We start from the raw sequence: 23,564 nt of genomic DNA, 5'->3' as shown, positions 1-23,564 counted from the left end.
ACCAGCAGGCTCCAAAGGGAGGAGGGACACCTGAGTGGGGCTTTGGCCGGCAGAGGCAGTAAATCACACAGGAGTTTGCAAAGGACAAGAAACTGCAGTTGGAGACTGTGGGGATCGATGAGTCCTTTCTTGTCCTTGAGCTGCTCATGGTGTGGTTCTGCTAAATGGTGGCATTTGTTTCAGGACAGGGTTACTTATAAGAAGTCCATTAGACATTTCAAACATAGCTGACTAAACATTAGGAAAAATTACTAAGGAACAAGCCTCCTGACCACCTTGCTGGGCACTGCAGTAAACTGTGTTTACTGACTCAGATCAATGCTTGGAGATTAATTTATTTCAATAACCTCTTCCTCATCAGACCTTAAGGAATATCCACTTCATCAGTGGATATCAGGAAATCCCATGTCCAGCCCGTGACGGGGAGAGTGCTCATCTCAGGACAGCCTCCTTGCATGGGCTACATGGGGGTGAGGGACCCCAGCGCTTCTCAGCTGCAACTGGGGCACTGCTGGAATCAGACCTTCTGGGGATACCAGGTTTCTACGGTCTCTGGCACCATGGGCCTACAAGTCTGGAAGCCCTGAAATTCCTATCAAGAAGCCAAAATGTTTAAGACGATTTCCCAGAAACCACAGGATCAAAAAAAAAAAAAAAAAAAAAAAAGGAAAAAAAAACAACAAAAGAAAACAAACAAAAAACCAACCAACCAAAAAACCCAACAAAACCTCAAACCAGGTCTGAGGGAGTTTTCAGGTGGGTGTTTATTATCTAGCGGGAATTTAGGCAGCTTCCTAGGTGAGACGCATGTGTTGGGGAAGCTGAGACCTGTCCTTGACTTAGCTTGACTTGTTACAAGGTAAAAGGTGCCATCAGTTCATTTCTTTCCACTCACCTCAAGTGAACCCGACGTGGGCTTGCGGGGGCAGACACCCTCAAAGGATCTATATCTCTTTACTTTGCGTGTTTGCAAAAAGTTTTTCTTCTCTGAGAGGATGTTTGGTCGGTGGAGAAGCGTCCTCCGCTGCAGCACCATCCTACGCTCCTCCATGTGCCCAGCCTCCTCGCGCTCATCTGCAGCGCAGGAAACCTTAAGGCAAGATTTAGCCCTGCCTTGTATATTTGGCGTTATTCTGAGTGTCTGTGTATAGCAGAACAAGAAGGCGTGTTCCAAGTGCCTGCACCATATCCTACCTGAGCCACGGCGAACGTGAGCATCTCAAGTGGATAATACTGTGGATGCAGTCACGTACTGACAAAGGTGTGCACGGAGCAGCACAGTTTTGGGCACGCCTATGCTGCAGGAGGGTCGCGGAGACGAGACACCTGAGCGCCCCTGTGCTCGCTGCCATCTTCCCGGCGCGGTCGGGGCTCTGTGCAGCCCAGGCACTGCCTGCTCTGTGCGCCAGCACCCGAATTCCCTGGGCGAGGGGCAGCAGCAGCCGCAGCCACAGCCCCATTTGCTGAGTAGCCGCGTCCTCTGGCTCCCTGATGGGAAGGGCATCCAACACGGCACTCAGGACCTGCACCCAGCCGTCCCCTTGGCCCGGGACACTTGCCCTGACCGCAGCCCTTCCTTCGTCTTAGGGTCACACAGACCCTAGACCCACACTGGCCGCCCCGGCGCAGGAGCCGGGGTCCGGGGGGCCAGCCTCGCACCACGCTGCAAAGAGTTAAGCCTTCGCTCTGTTGATATTTCCAAGCAGCTCCCAAAGTCAGCCCAGACGGGGAGCGCCCTGATTGGCTGCGTACCGGCCGGTAGTAATTAGTATCAGATATCAAACTTCTGTCTTTGCTAAGACCCTTTCCGATAGTCGCTGCTCCCCGCTAGACGATGACATCAGCCAGGACACCCAGCTGCTGGTAGTAAACTCCGGGCGGGAGGAGGCTCTCGCCAGCTCCACGTTAATTAGTTCAACACAGCCCAGGGGCAGCAGTCGGTGTCTGTGGAGGGTCAGTGCTGGATGGGACCAAATCTCTCAAAGCCACTTGCTGCTTCTTGCCGGCCAGCTGTAAAAGCACCCAGAGAGTCCAGGAGAGCTGGATGAATGCTGAGCACTAGCCGTGGTCTGGTCGGCTTTTCCCTGTGGAGGAAGTTAATGGTTTAAGTGAGGGGCGTCTGGATCCGGTCCCCGAGTCACCATGACACTCCTGGGGTCTGAGCACTCCTTGCTGATTCGGAGCAAGTTCAGATCAGGTAGGGGAAACCTCGAGATTTCTCTTAAAACTTCTCTCTCCGGCAAGCCGTAGCCACAGACTGTTTTGCATTAAATGTGTGGAAGAAGCATGTGAGCAAAATATTCAGGGGGTCGTAGAGCTGTCACAGCTTTGCTCTTACAGAGGCTGTTCCGCAAGTGGAGAAACGCATCTTCTTTCCTCTCGGTTGCTTTTTTTTTTTTCCCTCCTGGTTTTTCATTGTCTTCGATTTATGTCTGTGGTTTATTTTGGTAAAACTGCAGTTCCCAGGTCTCCTGCCCTGGCCCTGATGCAGAGGATACAGGCAGGAAGCCAAAAGGGCATCTGGGATAAACAAGGTACCTAACGCCATCCGAATATTCCAGGTGCTCGTGTGGGTCCATTCTGTAATAATCGCAGTGAGGATGGGCCTGACGCTCTCTGCCATGCAGGCAGCTGACTTTGTTCCATTAAGTTGTGACTAATTGGAGAAAAATGAATTTGAAGAAATGCGTCATTTTTAGAAGTAAAAATAACAAATGGAACATGAAAAGTATTTAAAGTGACATCATCAGAGAAATAAAACCAGAGCCACACAATTGATTGCCACTCTCGGAGGGTTTGCAAGTCAAACATGCCTCCGTCTCGTAAGTTAGGGGAAGCACCGGTAAGGGGCTTCTCAGAGGACGCTCAGCGCGAGTGAAGGTGAGTGAAGGTGAACTATGGGACAGTCACTTCTAAGTCAGACCCTCTGCTGGATATTCATGCCTTTATTCACTGGCTTTATTTATAGTAAGTATGCCGCGTTTGTGAGTGGGTATCTTTACTTGTAATTTTTTAAATGAACATAACATACTGTAATATTAATGGTAATGGTAATGTCAAAAAATGTTGTCGAGGAGCTTTCTCTGACCTTCCCGGCGGTGAGGTTCTTCCCGGGAATGTTATCTGTGAGGATGTTCAGGCAAACCAGCTGTGTGTGCCGTATGGGACGCTGTAAAACCGGACGGGGCAGTCACGTTGGAACATGCAGCAGGTCTGGCATGTCACCCACGCCGTGTGTGTTTTTGCCTCCTTGTGCATTGCAGATAATGAAATTAGAGATTTATGATACAGATGGTAGACATGAGTGGTGTTATCAGGATCTCTTAGATAGCTGGGTGGTCAACTTAAACTTTGTTTTCTCAGCAAATACAAAGTTGGCAGTTGGTTGAAAACCCAAGAGTGTGTGTGCAAACACAAGTGTCCTAGTCTGGCTGAATTATACACAACTGGGGTCCAGGGCTTTGGTGTGGTTTCCATATCGCTCTGATCTTACATTTCATTAGATTAAGTCATTCCTTAGATTTTGTTGGTATATTATGGTACATTGCTGTTCATTTGAAAAAAAACCTCGGTCTATAACAATTCCTCCAGCAACTACAAAGCAACACTGCCACCTTTCTGACAGAGGAGGATGGGCTCTGCTACATGTCCCTGCATTCTTTTCAAATGAACCAGTATTGTTTTTAAGCCTCATTTCTGGTTTATTTGTAAGCTGGCTTTATTATAGAACCAACAATGGGATCTCTAAACATATTTTTCAAATGATTCTCCAGCAAAAGTAAACTTGGTGGGTCTTTGCATCCATAAATTCTTGTGCCTTTCAGCATTTCTAGGGCAGTCAATTTGCAGGGCATTCTTTGGTTCATGACTTATTCCCACAGCTGCCATCCCTCACTGTTGCCTGGTGAAAGATAGGTTTCCCGTTTGACAAGATTTCTCTGCCTATTTCTTCTGTTTGAGGCGGGCTTGCCAAAATCCCAAATGTGTGTCTGCATCTCGCTGTCCCCACTGCTGGGACCGCTGCAGGTAACGTGGGACATGGCCACAGCGCAACCCTGGTCATCGCTATCTGTGGGACAGGGGAGGAAGGAGGGATGCTGAGGAACACAAACAAATCACAGTGCTGCTTTCAATTTGTGCTGGATTTTTAGTAACGTAGAGAAGAAAAGCTAACATGCGATGGTTGAAGTGCTCAAATCTCCTTTATGTGCAAAGTCTCTATGGGGCAGCGTTTCCTGTGGTGTCTCTGCTCCCTGTGCAGACTTCGGGAGATGTAAACCCCACAAGGACGGCAGGAGGTGCAGAGCTCTGATTTACTGTCCCCCATTCGCTCGGCGGAGGGATGAACATCTCAAACAACCCATCGTCCTGCACGACCCCCCTCTGCATGGCTCAGGGCTGTGGTGCGCTGACAGACAGCAGCAGTGTCCGCGGACAGCCGCGCCGCTTGCACGCAGCAAGTGACGGACGCACCAGGAGGGATCAGGCCCTGTAACGCCAAGCCCTGAGGAGCTGCGCTCCACGATGCGCCGTTGCTTTGGAAATGGTCTTGCGCTGGCAGGTGTGAGGCTCTGCTTGCTCCCCAGGTTTGGGAAGGATTAGCTGTGCTCCGTGAATCATGATGAGTCTGAATCCCTGTTGAAGGATTCCAGGCCAGCGTTAATGAGGGCTGAGGTAAATCTTAATAACTAAATTTTTGCTGTCTCTCCATGGCTTGCACACACTGGGCAGCTGGAAGAGCTATGTGTGTGTTAAAGGGTGCTAGAGATATATTACTTGCTTGTTGTTTCCTCATCCCAGAATCCCTTTAATCTCTGTGGCACACAGCAGGCAGAAAGTGGGGCAAGGAGGTGACAACTAGAAGATGATGGCACGTAGGTGTCCCTCCTAGAGTGGCTCAAGCATCAGCTTTCCAGTTTCTTACTTCCATCTGGCAGCGTCAGTAACAATAAAAAGAAAGAGTTTGTCCGGGAAAGGATGATCTGGTGGAGGCAGCAGCTTTGTCACACAGTCCCCAGCAACCCTTCCTTGACTCCCACAGGGTTTTCTCCTGCTCTTCTCTCTCCAGTGGTCCACAGTGAAGGACCAGCATAGCCGTGAACTGCGGAGAGATGGTAGCCACCCCAGCGCAGGGCACCAGGAACCACCCCATAGGAGACAGACCAAATCACCAACATGCTGCAGGCCTTCAGGTTCCCCCTCCCCTTCCTCGAGGATTTGTGAGCATGCTTATTTTGTCTGTTTTGCCAAAGATAAATATACTGATCTGAGGTCATCCTGACAAATTTTGCAGGAATTCAAGCCTGCCATGCTATCCCATGTGCTCCAATTATCAATGGGATTGCACTAAATCAACTAGGACATCTAAGGGCTGTTCCAGAAATATATTTAACTCTTCCCAGAGACGATCATTTCTGTGAAGTGATCTCCCGCTTTGAATACAAACCAATTGTACTCCAGCAGCAGAGAAGCGTTGTCATCGGACAGAGCAAAGAAAGCTGGCAAACGCAGACTTAGCCTTAACACTGACCTTTTCTGTCCGGCGACATGGAAAGAGAGTTTCCAAGGCCAACACCTGCATAACATCAGTGGTAGTTCAGATAATCGGTGAGAAGTGAAAGTTTAACACTCTAAATATGGCCCTGCGTGGCTTGGCATGGGGTAATATCCAGGCCTAATTGTGGACACGTGGGTGTGAATTTGCAGAGAAAACTTGCCTGGCTACACGGAGCAAAGGATTCCTGCTTGCACATAGGGCTTGAATGAAGCTGGCTGAGGTGGGGGAGGAATTTAGTCTGTCTGCCTGTGACAGAGAGAGGGATTTGGACCAAAATCAGCAGGTTAATAAAGGCAGAAGAGAGTAGGTCTTTCTTGGTAGGGTGTTAGGCCAGGCATTTTGGCAGAACCTTTATTTTCATTTTCCCAGTGTCCAAAGATAAAGCGTGCGCATGTGTTTCTTCTCAGATCATGAACTCATACAGTTCACAACTGGTGTGTGCGTTCAAACCATGGCCTCTGTAACTGGTGACACTGTTTTGTGATTTCATGGTGTTTTTGTAAAACGCTGCCTTGATATAGATTGGTTTGTGCTTGGTTTTGTGTTTCCAGCATCTTATACCTTGGTGTTTTACCTGACAGGCGTGTTTCTCTGTCAGTCAGGCATGTGTTATAGCACAGATTGAAATGTGCCTCACTGCTTGAGGACAAGGATGGATGAGGTGCTCACAGGGATGCTGAAGGGATGCTGAAGGGATGACTCTAAGGAGGGCTGGTGACAGCCTGCTCTCCAGACCGTGGCGAGGCTGGGGTTGCACATTATGATGGACACAGCTCTTGGAAGGATTTCACAGCTGGTTGTTTTTCAGTAGTGACCTGTGGTGGTCTGGGATCCTTACTGGTGGTTCTATGTCTCTTCCAAGGCACCTGCAGGCCCGGATGTCGGTTTAGCGATGTCATTCTCACCAATGTAGATGAGATTTTTGGTGCAGAGCAGCCTCCTGGGTAACACACAAATTCGTAGCACATCTGCCTTGGAGAAGGTAAAACGTTCCCACCTCTGAAGTGGGCAGAGGTAAAGGTGGTGTGGCTGGGACCCCTCTGAGGCAGTGCCCAGCCAGGAGAGGACTGACCAGGGCTTTCCACGGCTCTCCTGGCTGAGTGGTGCCATTTTCAGCTGGGCTGTGGCTGGCTGAGCTTCATCTCTGCTCACACGGGTCTCACAAGGGCCATGTTGTCAGAGGATAACTTGGGCCTGGAGATGTGATGCTACAGAGAAATCCCTTTGTGGCACCTGGCCATCAGCAGAGTAGGTGGGCCGAGAGCCATGGAGGGGCTCGGGACAGAGCCCGGCCAAGGTGTTTTTGCAAAACAGCAGCTCCAGAAAAGCATCCTACGATGCTCTGCTGGACCAGTGCTTCACCCTGCCGGTGGTGGCACCCAGGACTTTGGCTGGCTTGTCACCCACCTCAGGGTGACTCCGCATTAATTCACACAAGTACAGACCCCACACCAGGAGCTTGGTGTCAGCCTGTTGCTCAGCCAGGACAGAGCACCACTGCTCCTGGCTGCCCTGCCCTGTGGACGTCCTGCTTTGACAATGCTGCGAGAAACAGCCACAGCCCCGAGAAGGCCACAAGCAATACAAAGGCACCCTGCCACGGAGCCAGCCCTGCTCCTGCCCTGCTGGGACCTTGGGATTGTCGAAGGATCCCACATGTGTCTCCCCCTGGGCAGCTTCTCTCCCCCTGGCATGCTGGCGTGAGAAAGCCTCAGACACCACCTGTAAAGACAGTCCCAAAGCAGGCAGCAGTTCTGCCCTTCAAGGGAGGCTGAGTCCCAAACAGGGCCGTCCTCTGCCAGCCAGTGTGTGAGCAGGGGCGAGTCACAGGGTTCCTCTGGTACACACCATGGCCATGGACAAACACGTGTTTCACATTTGCTCAGCTGCCGTTTGACATGCAACAAAGCTGCTGCTGTTGAAAACAGGAGTCCCTCCTCCCCATCACCTCGTTCCTCATTTGCAGCCAGCTCCCCGCTGGCCCAGCAGAGCAGCCCCCGTCCTGTGCACCATTCAGCTGCACTCATGCTCCTAAAACCCCAACTTTGGGCCACAAAGGGCAGGAATGAGCTGCTGGGGTGGCTGGCAGAGGGGACAGTGACTTGCTGCTGCTCTTCTTAGTGGCAGTGACAGCTTCAGCTGTTTGTCAAACTGCTGACTCCCATCATGGTCATGCACTTCGGCCAAACTTGTATAAGGTGGTGCTTCTGCTGGTCCCCTTCACTGCACAGCCCAGGAGCACCGGGAAGCAGCACGAGGTGCAGGGATCAGCAGGCAACTGCCCAACCATCAGTTCTGGTAACAGCGGTGACTTATTTCAGAGAAAGATGAGAGCACAGCAATTGCACTGCTTGTGAATGTGGCTCCCAACCAGAGCAAAGGTGCTGGCACGGACCAGGCAGGGAGACAACCAGCAATTATTGGAATTTCACCTGAAACCACACAAGAGAGCTGGGAAGAGCTGAAGCAGTAGAGCCTCTGCCTCAGTGACTCCCACTCCCAGAGGGTCTGTCAGAGATAGATGGTGGGTCTGAAGTCAAGAAGCAGCAACGGATCTGCAGCTCCACCTGGGCAGCTTGTCTCAGCTGTGAGCCTGACCTGAATGCTGAGAAAGCCTCATGCAGCCTCAGAGTTTCCAGGGAACCTGCTCTGGCTGCTACATAAGTGTTGGTGGGAAGGGGCGAGCTCTGATCCAGCCAGCTTCTTGGATACAGACCATCACCAACAGTAGGTCAGGTCAGCCATGGCTTTGCCTGCCTGCCCTGGTCCTGAACCCTGCGAGAAGAGCAGTTTCCCCACCTCCCTGGGCAATGTGCCTCAGTGCTGCTCAGCCCCCTCTGCTGTTAAAGCCAGTTCCCCAAAGAGAGGAGGGTGCTATGAGTGCTTTGGCAATGCCCCAGAATGGGGGATGCTCTGATGCAGGTGATAAAAAAGTCCCATCCCGTCCAGCTGCAGAGCACTGGACCCAAAGTGCCCCCACAGACTGAAGCAGAAGGCCAGGTCTGCCTGCTGCTGGGGTGGAGGGAGGATTTGCTCATGTCTTTCCCAGTGCATCACCAGGCCAGGCAAGGCCCAAGCTATCCTCTTAGCTTCCTAAAGCTCTGAGGTCAACTCCTTGGGATGAGGATGAGTCATGACTGTGAGTCATGGACAGTGCTCAGAGCTTGGGCCACCAGAGCAAGCCATGACTGACACCAGGAGGTCTTCACTGCACCGATGACACAGCCCCACTGCAGAGGATGCTTCTGGAAGCTGTATCACTAAATGAGACGGCGTTAGCATAGAAGAGAGGATTATTTCTAGCAGAAAAAAGTTCACGGGCAAAATTGCTGGAATAGCTGTGACAGGCCCTGCATCATCTAGGGAGGGATTTCTCATCATGGGGTGCCATAGGAGAGAGCAGGTTTGCTGAAAGCAAGGCTGTCTCTCAGCTGATGGCAGCTGATGGTACCAGCACAGCTTGGCACCACAGGGTGACCAGTGTGCCTGACTGCTCCCTTGGGAGTACTTAGAATAGTTTGGGTTGGAAGGGACCTTTAAAGGTCATCTAGGTCTTCTCTCCATCCAAGCTGGTGCAGACAGGGAACAAGGATGCTGGGAGTGTGGGACCAAGACTGTTCCACCAGCAGTACTCTAGCCATCAATCTTTTTAACAAAACAATTCCTCTGAAGTGTTAGCAAAGCAGTTTCCTTGAAAAATAAGAATATTCGGGAAAAAAATGATTCCCGTACGTGGTGGGTGACAGCATCCTCAAAGTGAGTCACCGGCAGCACTCAGAGCTCAGGCTTCCAGACAGGTTGCGAAGGAAGAGAACAGGAATGCAGCTGGGGTCAGATACAACTTCAACAGATTTCAAGTCCCCTTCAAGAAACACCTAAGTGGCGGTCGTTGGGATGGTGCCAGGGGCTCCTCCAGCCCTGCTTTTAGGCATTTTTGGTTGTAAGGGAAAGGTGCAAGCCTGGAGCTGAGCTGCAGGCTGCAGCACTGACTTGGAGACTGACGAAAGTGGTGGCTGCTTTACTTCTTCCTGCAGGGATGTTCAGTCTTATTGTCTGATGCTGTCCACAGCTGCGCTTCTTCAGATGGTTTGCAACAGGATTTGGAAGTTCATAGAGATGATATTTGGAAGTTAAGGCATACATCCTGCTGCATGAGGGGGTCCAGAGATGGATGAATATTCAGTGGCTGAAATCACTGTTTCCACCATTGAGCCTGGGCTGCTCCTGGAAATGGCCGGCGTCTGCACACGCCTGTCCTCACATTTTCTGTCAGTTTGCCCTGAACAGGCAAGGCTGGATAAACTTTTCCTCTTTGCCCTGTGGTTTAAGAATAGGCCAGGAAGTTTGTAAGCTCAGCATGGCCCAAGAAGAACCACGTGTCTGGGGGAGGTTGCATGGCCTGCCCATAGCCGCTCACCCACGGTAGAGCTTAGCTCTCGCGCTCAGAACAGCTTCTGTCACTGCTGGGTCACAGTCTTTATACCTGTCAGCATGAAAAGCAATTTGGAGACTTTTTCTCCCTGCACAAAGTTACCATTACGTAATATCAGGCCCCCTCTGTGATGGTCTATCAGCAGAGCTTAGCGCAGGAGGCAAAGGAGAGGCTGCTGCTGGAGCATGGACCAGCTGTGGTAGGGTTGGCTCCCCTGGGTTGTGCACTGTTTGCTGGCAGGCAGTAGGACCTGGGAAATCTGGGGTCCTGAGTGCACGCAGCACCCAAGCAAAGGCAGAGCTATGGCAGTGAAACCTCCATACGTTTTCAGCACTTCTTGCATCAAGGCAGATGCTATATCTTATAGCCACCACACTGGAAATCATCATCAACTTCCAAGCTATGCTTCAAGGGAATTGTAACATCTTTTCCTCTAAACAGGCCTGGCTGACAGCTGATTGCACCCTGAGGCCGCTAAATTATTTGTCTTCTAGGAAGGGCTATGAAATAAGCAGAAGAAGCAGAGAACGTGGGCTTTGAATGCACAGTCATCTGACCAATAGCATCCCCCTTGCTCATTTGGATGAGGTGTATCACTTGGCCTGGCTGTGTCGGAAGTTGGAACAAAACGGTGCAAATAATTTGGCACGTGTGGGAGCTGTGAAGGGAAGTGATGGAGCATCCTCACATGGGATATTTTACAGCTACACAGGGCAGACCGTTGTGTCCTTGGCAGTGTTGTATCTGTTTCTAGACGTCTGCTGTCTCTGATTCCTGTTTGATGATGAGCTGTTGTGTGCAAATTGCCTCAGTTTAAGGGAAGATGCTCTAATGCCTGGGACACTGGACCAGGACCCAGGAGAGCAGAGTATTCTTGGATGAGCTACAAAGCTTCTTCATTCTTGGACAGTCTCCGACCACCCTTAGCTCACTTGTTCCATAAAGATACATCTCTTCCTCAGGGAAAGATGGTTCTTCAATATTGTGACCAGTCACGGAGAAGGTTCTACACAGAGAAACTGGGGTCCACCTCACTCTGTGTAAGACACCTGCCATGAGCTGGCTACCATTAAACTGCCTCTATAGTCAAGGAGGAAAGACAGGCATTCCTTAAGCATGGACTACCAATTTGGTTTTGAGGTCCCCTGAGGGTGATGATCTGCAAGGGGGTGTAGATAACTGGGTCCGATGTAGATAAATCCATGTCCATGGGCAGAACCAGCAGTTACTGGGGGTGGTGCTGTGGGGCAATGGAGGGCTACAGACTTCCCTGACAGCCAGCGACTTCCAGTCACCAGCTTCACTCTGGCAAAAAGGGAACACCATGCATGCAGACTTCCCCAGGTACTGAAGGCTACATTTTTCCCTCACAGCAAGAATCTATCTTTGGAGTCCTAAGAAGAGCTGGAATTTGGCAGGAGATCATTGTCCCACGTGAGGCCTTCACTAAACATTTGCTCTGAATGTGAGACATGGTTTGTCCAGAGGACATGGAAAAGTCACGAGCAATGGCATCTCAGGGAGCCTTGTGATTTGGGGCCTCCTCTGGAAGGGATTATTATCCAACTCCATCCCACATGCCAGAGAAGGCGCATTGTGGATGTGAGCTGGTGGCAGAGCTCCTGAGGACAAAAAAGCCGTTCTTCCCCCTCTTCCCCTTCCACCACCAGCTCTCTCAGGGCAGACAAGGGGATGCAGTGGGGGGCTGTGCTGGTAGTCCAGGGATATGCGTGCAGTTATATAGTGAGGGCTGAAAGATATATGTCCTTGTGGCAAGCTGTACTGAGTGTCCAGCAGGAAAATTTGGAAAGGATTTTTATGTTTCACCTTGTGATACAAATGTCGACCTTCTTGAAGATAAATTTGCAAAAACAAAGGTGTAGAATATGTTACTAACTCAAAGTACAGGCAGGGTTACCTGAGTGATGGGATGGACTAACATGTGCAGTCCTGGGCCATGCAGATGGCTGCAGCCTTGCACATGGCTGGCTGCAGGTGTATGGTGGGTTGCCATTGTATGCTGTAAATATTGAGAGGTGCTTCTTCGTTAAACATGTAATCGATGCTCTGTAGCTGAGGCCATGCCACTAAGCCGCTTAGTGACCCTGATCAGTGGTTCACTGCCACCTGTCAGGGCATTGTTTCCAGAAGGAAGGTATACTGGAGATTGCAGGCCCTTGGAGCAGAGGGTTCATACAGTGATGGCACTAACCTCTCCACACCACATTATCTGCATTCCCCCTCGGTAGAGGAAGCATATGTGCATCCAGTCCCGAGCCTTGCAGGATGGGAAACGTGCTGCCAGACCCTCAGGAGGTTGATGGTGTTGGAAAGCCCTACTCAACCCACAGTGCCGGGGTGAGGGAGGACCTCCCAGCTTCAGACCTCAGAGCTGAGCAACTATTTGAGCTGAAGGTCACCTGAGGCTGCTATTACAGGTGCCAGGCAGGGATCAGTCTGTCCCAGGCACTAGGGTACTGCCTGCACCAGAAGCAGCCCTGCCCTGATCATCTGTCTGCAAAGCTGAGGACTAGGTCGGTGCAGGCTCCTCCCTGGCAGCCCTCCTTGGCTTGGGGCACTCTGCGTCACCAAGAATGGTCCAGCACCCACGGAGATCCATGCCAGTCCTCTGTGCCACACACAGACCCCCGGAAACATTGTCCCTGATAGATGTATTAGTACCTCAGTAAAATCCTGCAGCTTTTCCTGATGCTTTCTCTCTCACAGTTTTGCAGTTACGGCTTCAGCAGAGGAGGACCCGTGAGCAGCTGGCAGACCAAGGCATCATGCCACGTGAGTATCTTTTTCTGCCTTTTTCACCCACTCCTGGCTCAGAGGGGCTGTGTTCCTCCTGGGCACTCACGGGGCACTGCGTGGCACTAGCTGCCTGCTCAGACCCACTCAGCTCTGAGCAGATTGCTACTAGGGGGGATTTTACTTCCTGCCCTGTAGAAATATGGTGGTCCCTGGTGCTGTACAATGGTGCCCAGCGTTTGCCACACAGACTATAATGCCACTGCTCAAACTGAAGTCAGGAGAGATGCTTATCTTACACCATCCAAAACACCAGCTGCATAGCCCCCTTTCCCAGAGGTCGCTGTAGCAGGACAAGCATATCCAACTCCAAGCAGAAGACTCACGAAGCTCTTCACGTAGGCAAGGGCAGAGAATCTCATGTCCTCCTGTAAAAGCCAGGAACCTCTATGTCAGGATCAGACCCACAGAACGAGGAAGAGGTACAGAGGGCCCATTCCAGGAGGCTGTGGGAGAAGGGAGCGGTGAGTGACAGCGTTGGCCCCAGTGTGGAGGGCAGCCACTCACTCTGGATGAGTGAGACACATCCAGATCTGTGCTTGTGCCCAGCCAGGACCCCACAGGACAGAACTGTGTGTGTACACTTGAGGTCAGTGAAACCCCACCTGGGCCTGCAGACTGATGAATGATGTCCTGTCTCTGACCACATTCATTCTTGCTAACCTGGCATTCAAGCCTGAAGGACAAGCTCCAGGCCAGCATTGTCACGTAATCATTCAGCATCAGAAAGCCAGTTGCTAGAGCCCAAAGAGTAAGTGAATGAAAATTATCCCCTTCTGCACCTGCAGGTGCATCATGAAACCTGTAGCACTACTGGAGAACTGATGTTGGGAGCTCAGCCCTGCTCGATGGATAACTCCATCCTGACCTAGCTCAGGCTCCGTGTGCATGAATCTGTGATTATCTGGGACCCAGGTAGAGAATTATCCTTTCTGTCTCAGAAAGGATATTATCCTTTGTGTCTTTGGGTTCACTGCTAAGATCACAACTTTCCAAAGGCTGCGTCATTTTTATGAAGATTGTGACGCAGCTATTGTCTAAACCGCAGAACAACTCACTAAGAGCACGGCTATAGCACTGCTTGCTGCACCCTGCCCATCCTCCTGCCCTTCTCACGCAGCTGCCTTCCTAAAGGATTGTGTCAAGGCAGCCAGCAACAGACACCTTCTCAGTATAGTACTGCCGGCATCAAGCATTAAGAAAATGTGAGCAGGATGACAAAAGTCATCACCGTCAAAATGATCCCATGGTTTTACGACTGATACATGAAGGTTCTTTTCATTTTTCTTCTGTTTATTTCTTTAAAAGTTCAGATTTTATGCTGCCTGCCACCAAAGGGCAAGCATTTTCATCACAGGACTGCAGGAGTTGGAGCTGGGCATTGTGACATTTGTTATAGTATTGCAAGCCCTGGCAATACAGTCAGTGGCCAAAAATATGTCTAACAATTCCTGAACTGCTAAGTCCACTCTGTGAAAGTGGGAACACTCGGACAGGTGCAGGACACCCCATTGCACATACACGGAGCAGCAGTGCCAAGTGAGAGGTTTGTGTACTGACGCTGCCCCGCGGGGCCCGGTGCACGGGACCACGCTTTTACAAATGGCACCTAACTTTTAAAACCTTACACATTGCAGACCACATATTAGGTCCAATTTACTTGGTGGCAGCTGAAGTGTATGTTCCTGTTACTTAGGGATTCTTTGCACTCCCAGCTTCTAGGTTGACATACTGCAGTCTGGTTTCTGTCCAAGAAGGCCATTTTGGGAAGCTTGAGTGCAGTTCACTCACTGAAAGTAATACAAGAAAAAGCACTTTTGCCATTAGAAAAAACAAACGTGTAAAATTTAACTGCTGAATTTGACCTCAGGAGGAAGTGTCAGACGTTAGCATTTAATACATGGGAGCCCCAGCCAGCTTCCCCATGGCTTGGGCGTGTGCAGTCGTTCCTTATGAAGAATAAGTCTATGTTTAATCATGTCTTCCCATGCTCTGTTGGCTCTGAGGACCAGCAGGTGAGGTGGACTTGAGGAGGTGCACCTGGACAGGATCTCAGTTCACATGCATTGCAGTAGGGCAGGAAATGAACCCCTATGGCTGTAACACACAGTGGTTGAGAATAGCCCTTCTGAAAAGAGAAAAGATGGGCATTTCTGGTCTCCATGGTGAGAGCCAGGTTTGGTACCAGGCTTGGAGCATGCACTTGATCCCACATTCCACATCAGATTTTGCACAAGGATTGTTTTCAACCCATTGCATACATTTTCTGCTGATATAATCCCAGGCCAGAGAAACTTTGTTTTTCTAACTGATCCATTTTATACAGAGACCAGAGAGAGAGATGGAAGGTCAGAGTAACATGATAGCTTTGGATAGAAACTTTGAGGGCTTGTAGAAACCCTTGGAGGAAGGGGAGTTGATGACTATACGGAGAGCTTGCTGAGCTGTTCAGCAGTGCAGCTGTAGCATGGGAGACTTGCTATAGTGTGAGCGTGAAACATTGGAGTAAATCCTAGGAAACTGTGTTTTGGTATCCAAGAGAATAGTGCAAGGAGAAATGTCAGTCTTACTTGAGCATGGTGCAGTGAAATGAATATCCTGCCCAACCTGTGTTTGGTTAGACTAGAAAAGATCAATGCCATTGCACACCTGAGCTCTGCTCGCACTCCCTTGGATGTTCCTCTCAGAAATGTGAAACCTTCAGATGGCCCCATCACTGTGGAAGGCAGGACACTGCCTAAAGGAGGATGCTCAGGAGCAAAAGATAGTAGCATTGCACAAGACTTCATGTTCAAAGCTGGACTGATTGTCAGATGTTTTCAGGTTGTAAATTGAACAACTGGCTGGCAAAACAATCAACACTACTGAAAAAGGCTCTACAAATGAGGACAGGCGCAGACTAGTAGGCAAGGGCAGCCTGTGAGTCCCTTCAGCCCCATGACTCTGTGTATGGGGGGGTCCTCTGAAAGCAAGGTGAGATCTGGGTTCATTAAGACACAGCCACGCTCCTGACACACAGGAGTGCAGGTGAGGGCAGAGCCTGCCCCATTCTTCATGCTCACTGAGTCAGAAGTTTGCAATTCATGCAACAACACATGCAGTTTTATTTTCCCAGTTAAACTGGTATAGACCCAGCAAAAGCATTTTAAACAAGAGCATGTGGGGTCACTTACAGAAAGGCAGGCTGTAGGGCTGAGCATGGATGAATCTTTCCTCTAGACCTGCACAGGCACCTATACCGAACCCCAGCCAGACCCTGCTCACCCACCCAAAAGGAGGGGGAGACAGCTTTCAGAACCAAGGGTTCCTCCAGACAAGGTTCCCCCCACTGTGATGAGCTTCAGAAATAGCTGCACTTGAAGGAAAGACCTTCTTGCTGTATGCAGCCACCACCTCATCCTCTAACTTAACTTAAATCTTAGAGGCAACAGTCACAAGATTATCAACACCAAGCACAGTGTTGCCCTGTTGCCTCCAGACCCTCAGCCATCTCAAGCTGACATGTCATCCCCTGACAAGTTGTCTGAATAACAAGTGCTAGCGATGTCTTTATTTGTTTTGCAGACTAATACAAGCTGCAGCATCCACATAATTCCTCCAAAAATCTTGGTAAATGGCTAAATTCTGCAACATGTTCCTCTTGAATAGCACGTTTGGTCAATGCCCATGGCACACTCCCAGTGTCAGTACTTCACAGTGAGCAGGGCTGTAAAAGTCATCTCTCTTGCTAACTTCGTTTTCTTGTGTGCACCATTTTATTTCGCTTCTGATTAAGCCAGCTGTCACAAGCCCTCATGGCTGCTCACCGGAGCATGGCACAGTAACGCTAGCTTGTCTGTATGTCCGCTTTCCAAAAGTTAGGAGCAGGAATGTGCCTTGTGTTTTACTGTGATTCACAGGAGGTTAGGCAGGTTACCCTGGGTGTTGCATACCAAAAGCCAATTCAGAGGGCCATTTCCCGGCTGCCCTTAGTCTTCTCTTCATCCTCCTCTAGACTTATGGAGGATAACACGTCCTGTGTGAAAATAATTTCTGTCCTTATTGGATCCCATTCAGAAGATGGAAAGGGAATTCCTGTTGCCAAACAAAAAGTTGTAGCAGACTGGTTTTGTGGGTCAGGACACCTTCCCCTTCCCAATGGGAACAATTAATTTTGCTTGCTTACACAGCCAGAAAAGAATTTTTGCAGGATCTGAGAAATATTAACCCCTTCCCCGTGCAAATTCTGCTCCAATTTCTACTGAACCAGAGTAAACAAGGAAATGTGCAAGGTCCTCCATGACCCCGGTACAGACTGCTCCATGGGACTGGTGTTCACCGGTCCAGAGTCAGGGATTATTGGCTTTCCTTCAGGATCCCCTCTGGGATAATCCTTCTTGGTGTCAGGAGATGCCGAAAGCATGATCTGCTTCCTGGTAACTGGCCGGGCAGCTGCTCAGGGAAGCTCCACGTCACACAGATGCTTCTGGGCAGGGGACAGAACAAATGTCCAGTGAGAGGGAAGCTAAAGGAGATGGAAGGCTAGTCAGCGATGGAAGAGGGACAAGGGACCCCAGCTCCAGGGCCTTGCTTGAAATACCATCGCTGGAGGCTGCGCCCACATGGCCCCAAAAGGCAAGGCAGGTCTTTTCGGTTTTCCTGCTGGCCTCAAGCCCCAGTCACCTGCAGGTTTTATTTGCAGGTGAGGTCCTCTCTCAGGCTGTTGCTCTTCCCAGACCTGTCTCGTGGGGCTGCGATGCTTTCCACGACCTGCAGGAAGCACTCCAGGGAAAAGCCTCACCTGCTCTCTGATGTGTCCCACGGAGCACTACGTTTCAAAGCCTGCACCCCCTCCCTGCCCATGTGTCTCCTGCGCTCCCCGTGCTCTTCGTCCCCCCTGCTCTCTTGCCACGGACTGGCTGAGAGCACGGGATTTCCCAGAGCTTTCCTGAGTTATTTTTAGTCAGCGCAATAAAGAGAACGGCTAGTTTGTGTTGCTATTTTTATAGCACTCATTAAAATGCTGTTGCTGAATATCCTGGTGGCTGCTTGCTTCTGCTCCTGTGCTGACTGCTCCTCTTTCTTTCCTGTTGCAGCACTGAAAAGCCCATCTGCATTCCATGAACAGCGAAAAAGTCTGGAGCGAGCCAAGGTAACTCCTGCAGCCATCCCAATGAGGGCACACGTGGGCTCGCTTTGCATGCATTCTGGGGTTTGAAAGCACTTTCCACCACTGTCCCCTCCTCCAGCATCCTCCACCCAGGCTCTGTGGCCAAGGATGAGGGTCAGGACCTCTCCCTTGCTTCCAGACATGGTGGGGCCAAGCCAGGGTTCACAAATGCTCTGGAGCACCCTTCTCCAAGCAGGGGAGGTTTAAAAGGGCGGAGGGGCCATCTGTGCCCTGAGCTATGGGGTTTCACAACAGCCCCTGGGTTTCACAAGAGGTTGTGGCCAGGGCATACGTAGTTCAGCATGGCATTGGCTATCCTTTCAGTAAATGTCCAACCAGCTGAAGTGCCGTTTTCCTCTCTGGGCCAGGTCCACAGCCCGCTCCTCGCTGTGCTGGCTGCTCCCCGCTCCTGCTCGAGTCAGCAGGGTTAGAGCAGGGCCAGCAGCAAACAGGACCTACGGAGCCTAGCTATTTGGCAAGTGTGCAGGAGGAATGCAGATGCCCTTTGTCACCTGGAGCAAGTCCCCAAGGAGCTCATGCTTGTCATCAGACGAGAGCCTGGCTTTTAGCTCGGTGGTGCAGCTTGGCTGTTACGACACACAACGTCCAAGGGGCTAAGTGGGCCAGGCTCCCACTGGCCCCATTATCTAACTGCACTCAGGCTTCCCTAAATATTGCTGGAGGCAGAGATAAGATAAGTAGCCATTTCCAGAACACATCAAAATTCTGTGATGCGATCGCTTTTTGGGAAATCACACTGGTTTCCGAGCACCCACCATCCAGCCTTGACCGAGCTAGAGGGATGTCCACAGCAAAGGGAAAAATCAGTCACGCGGGTTTTGCTTGAACACAAGAGTTTGTTCCATTAATCTGCAAAACGTGCTTGCAGTCATGTGGAAAAGGAGCCTTGCAAGAAAGAATGATTGTGAAATATGGAGAAGTGCTCTTCTGAACTTAAACACACTCCAAATCACTTGCCCTGAGTCTCCTGTGGTAATAAACGACTAGCATAAGAAACATAATATGACTCTGAAAAATTAGTATGCTTACAAAATTTCAAGCAATCCAAAGTATCCTTGAAGTGTCATATATTTTACAGTTTAAGTATACATTTGTGTCTCTTTGTCTTTCTCTTCAAAGGCTTTCACTGGCTAGTTGCCTGGGGAAAAGGTCTAGTCTATCCCAAACTGCATGCATTTCTTTCTTGCAGAGCATGCTAACGAAGACACTAATGAGCACAGCCCATAACAAACATATACTCCTTTGCAAGGATGCCCTGCTTAGAGCTGTGACAGGGAAGGAGCAGCAGCTGTTTCTGGATAATTACTCAATGGCATTTGTTGTTTAGCTGATATTCCTTCAAACCAATGTTCTGCAAGCAGAAAGCAGATAACAATAACTGCTTTCATGTGTTTTGAAAGCTCTTCTACTTCATCTGACGCTAAAAAAAACCACATCGGAGTTCTTTCTCCACCATTTGCACCCCAGTGACACAAATGCAGCTTATAAACAGGAAAGGTCAAAAGGAACAGAAATCACAGCAGAAAGTCAGGCTAACGCAGTGTGAATGCTGGGTTCAACATAAACGATGCCACATCTGTATGATGGCAATTGGAGCTTAGTCCAAGTCAGGATCTGATCTGAGGGTGAGCTGGAAATGCATCAGGTGAATTTAACGGCACTCAGGTGCAGACACCAGCTTGCTCTGACCTGGCACAGGAACCAGGCAAACCTCCACATGTTCCAAACAAGGGATTGTGTTGGTGAAAATAAGCTGGGGAAAAAAGCAGGGGGGAAGGGTAAGAAATTGTTAAGACTTCAGTAAATAAAATGTCTATTATTTGTTTAAACATGTCACTCGCTATGTTAGAGGCTGGCAAGGGGCCAGCGCAGCAGACTTTGAAGTCAATGTCCTATAACAGATTGCTGGATTGGAGGACAGAGAGCAGGCTGACTTTCCCAAGGTAGTCTGGCTCAGCAGGGCTTTAGCACTTACTGCCAGCAGCCCAGCAAGCATGGCAGGGAGGCACTGCGGGGGACAGGTAGCGTGCCTCTGCCCCCGAGGGGAGCAGCCCCACCTGGGTCATTCCTGACAGGTGTGTGACCGCTGGCAGACATCCCACCCCCAGCAACCTGCTCCAATGCTCCCCAACCTGTGCTGTTAGCAAGTGTCCCCGATTCCCAGACCAAGCTTGTCTGTTGCAGTTTAAGCCTATCGCTCTTTCTCCAACATGCATGCACATGTAGAACTGTTTATCTTTTTTCTTGTAGCACTTTTTAAAAGTATTTTGCATTCTGTTTCCCTATAGCCATCTCACATCTGGATTGACCAGCCTCCTCTCCCTTCAGCCTGTCCTCACCGATCCCCTCTCTGGCTCAGTAGCGATTTCGGTAGCGGTCCTCCAGACCCTTCCCATGGCCCTTTCAGATGCAGGGCACAGAACAGCGCCTGGCTATAGAACAGGGTCCGTCTGACACTCTTCGCTCTGTCCCCTAGAAAGCTGCCTGCTGCACTGGGGACGCGGTTCAGTTGCTGATCACTAGATTCTCCAGCGCCTTTTATATTTTTTCCTCTGTTTATGCAGTAACTAATTTCTGCCTAAAGCCACAGTCCAGTGACCACTACAGAAGCATCTCTGGTGGATTAAGTCTTCATCTATCCCAGTGCCTAATCAGCTGGCTTAGCTGTGGCTAACTGTGACCTGAGTGCAGTCCTTTCCAAATGTCCTTTAAATTGTATCAAAAGCATTTCAGATCATTTCTTCAATTACTGAAAATCACATTGCTTTGTAATCTGTTAGCCTTGAATGATGCAGAGTTAAGGAGTGTCTTCTATCATCCAAGGCATTAATGAATATATTGACTGGTAGGAAAAATCGCTGTGTAACATGATTTGATATACTCTTCTGTTTAGACTGTGAGCCATTCCTAATTCCTCTGGTGACCCACAACTATGCTCCTTTTTTATGTTAGTCTTATCCAGACCAAATTTCTCTGGCTTGCATATGAGAAAGCCATGTGAGATAATGTCAAAACATGCTTAAATTCAAGGTACATGACATTCATTGTTTATTCCTGTAACAGAAATCTGTCATCTCTCCATAGAAGGAAATTAGGTTGGTGTGATGTGGTTTGTTCTCGATGAATCCATCCTGGCTCTTAGTCAATTCCTTGCTATCTTCAAAATCCATTTATATAGATTGTTTGATTATTTGGTCCAATATCTTCCTGACTGGTTTATAATTTCCTGGTTTCTTCTCTCCATCTCTTTTAAAGCAAGAAATAATGCTCTCCCTTGCCCAGTTTCCTGGAGACCCACAGATACTTGCTATTACTCTAGTCTCGTGTATCTCAAACTGTTTGGGAACATTTAACTCATCTGAGTACTCTCCAACCTGTTCTCCAACCTGATGACTGGAGCTTCTTCTCTTTTGTTGCTGAAGGTTCTTGGCTTAGTCGGCTGATTGATAATAGCCATTTATCCTTTTAGTGAAGATGGTTTAAAAAGGCATTAAATCCTGTAGCCATCTCAGCAGCATCCACAATTATTTCTCCTGTTTATGGAACACAGACAGCACTTTCCATTGCCTTCTCCTGGCTACAGAAGTGCTTACAAAAATCTTTTTCTCATGATCCTGTACATTTTGTACTGTGGGTTTTACGGTTTTGCTACATCTGCTTGTGTTATTCTTTTATATTTATCCTTAAGAGTTTAACCTCTTTGAACTATGTACATTTTTTGTACTATTCTTTCTTGCATCTCAGATTAGCAAACAGCTAATAATTTGTCCAAGCCATGCTCTAGCTTTTCTTCACCAGGGGATAAGCTTATATTTGTATTCTTGAGGTCAGCTGCCCTCAACACTGACTTTCTTTGCCCTAATGGAAGGCATTATTGTACCTCTGCATACCTTTCTGTCCTAAAGCCACGAGGAAGCTGACACAAAGCTCCAGGACCATGTTCATCACAAGCTCAGCTGCAGTGATCTGTCAAGTGGATTTTTCCAACCCCACATCATAACTGGGGTGAGGAACCACAGAGCGAAGGAGCTGGGTAGAGAGTATGGGTGTCTTCATGACATGCTCAGCCTTATAACTCACCCCAGAGTGCCAGGATTCCCACAGAAGCCATTGCTAGCTGTACGTGGTGACATGGTATCCTAAGCTAGGAGCAGATCCAAAACTCCCGGTGAATACGTCTCATCCTTCCCTTAAGCTATCATAATGCTTCAGGCATCAGAATCCCAAGGGAAATTGGAAATAACACAGCTTAGGAGCAGGGATAGTGAACCGTCAGCAGCTCCATGCACATTGTTCCCTTTTTGAAGAATTTCTGCCCAAGAACAAGTCAGTGTCTGAGTGGAAAAAAAAAAGAAAAAAGCCATTTAGGAGCTCACTCAACCTAGCTTGTAAAAAATCCAAAAGAACCATGGGATGGCACAGGGGCAGACACTCTCTGTACCTTATTGCTGCTCTAGCTAGGTAACACTCTGCATTTGTGTTCTGCAGACTGAAGATTATCTCAAGCACAAGATCAGAAGCAGGCCTGAGCGATCAGACCTGGTCAATATGCACATTTTACAAGGTAAGGCTGCCGGAGCTTTTCCCACATACTCCTTGTGTCTCCTACCTTGTGACTCACGTCTCTCCTGCCCCACTTGGGTACCCTTCAGGAGTCTCATCACGATTAACTTTTCCCCAGCTGCTCATGAGAGGCAGATTCGAATGGGACACATGTTGTACAGAATTCAGGAGGTTTTCAGGAGACAGGACACACATTTATTCACAGAATCAGAGAGTCACAGAATGATAGGGGTTGGAAGGGACTTCTGAAGATCATCTAGTCCAACCCCATGACAGAAGTAGATCCAAGACTATCTAATTTTTATCCCATCTCTGGCAGGGACCAGTATAAGATGGTCTAGAGGACAGTGGGGCAGAGAACAGCTGCGAGAAAGGACTCTGTTAGACAGAATTGCCACGGGCTGATCCTAATGAAAAGCATATATGGGGTATTTGTTGTCCAGGGCACTGAAATCCCTGTAGCAGGTGGTTGCAATACCCTCCTAAAGCTGGACATCTTTTGTTTTGCCTTAATTCTGGATATTTTATGTGACAATTCATAGTGATGCCGTCAGTGACCCAAGCACAGCCATATGAAAAGGGTGAGCCCTTGCCCACAGCAGCTCTCACGTCTCCCATCCTGGTGTCCCCTCCCAGCCAGAGAGCTCGCACGGCTCTGTTGCATCCCATCACAGACAGCAGAACACTGTGGTGTCCCTCGTTATCTCCAGAGATAACAACCTCCTTAGAGACAGGGAGGATGTGCAGCCTCTCTCCTTGAGTCCTGTCAGTCCCCTGGAAGAAGCAGACCACTCTCTGGCAACTGTAAATGCTGGCCTCTGCTCTCAGCATGGATGAAGTCCATATTTCTTTTTCCTCTGGCATGCGGGAGGGCTGAGCCAGGGGCCCATGCCGGACCAGTGCCGCTGCTTTGCTTTTCCCTTGGGTCTCCATCCCTAAGATAGGCCAGCACCATTGCCTGTTCAACAGGTGGAAAGTGTCTTTTCCTTAGGTTAAATAATAGACGCAATACGGACTGGAGTTGGGGA

General features: G+C 49.4%; 1 protein-coding gene across 16 annotated transcripts in view; it reads left to right on the top strand.

Annotated features, from left to right (window-relative positions):
• The window catches only part of MYOCD (myocardin), a 260,822-nt gene that overhangs the window by 219,732 nt on the left and 17,526 nt on the right, over positions 1-23,564 (top strand). For 3 of the 16 annotated variants that reach the window (XM_074607644.1, XM_074607635.1, XM_074607636.1), the window contains exons 1-4: positions 2,784-2,880; positions 12,717-12,782; positions 17,879-17,934; positions 22,462-22,537. In XM_074607644.1, coding sequence (XP_074463745.1) covers positions 12,776-12,782; positions 17,879-17,934; positions 22,462-22,537 — 139 coding nt within the window. In that variant the 5' untranslated portion in view covers positions 2,784-2,880; positions 12,717-12,775. Of the gene's footprint in view, positions 1-1,823; positions 2,198-2,783; positions 2,968-12,716; positions 12,783-13,591; positions 13,719-16,367; positions 16,413-17,878; positions 17,935-22,461; positions 22,538-23,564 lie in introns of those variants that run through there. The other 13 variants (XM_074607630.1, XM_074607631.1, XM_074607629.1 and 10 more) reach the window with 9 other exon arrangements.

This window comes from Larus michahellis, chromosome 14 (assembly GCF_964199755.1).
Source record: "Larus michahellis chromosome 14, bLarMic1.1, whole genome shotgun sequence".
Classification (NCBI taxonomy): Eukaryota; Metazoa; Chordata; class Aves; order Charadriiformes; family Laridae; genus Larus; species Larus michahellis.
The sequence above is the reverse complement of the archived record's forward strand: the minus strand, read 5'-3'. Positions and strand labels throughout refer to the sequence as shown.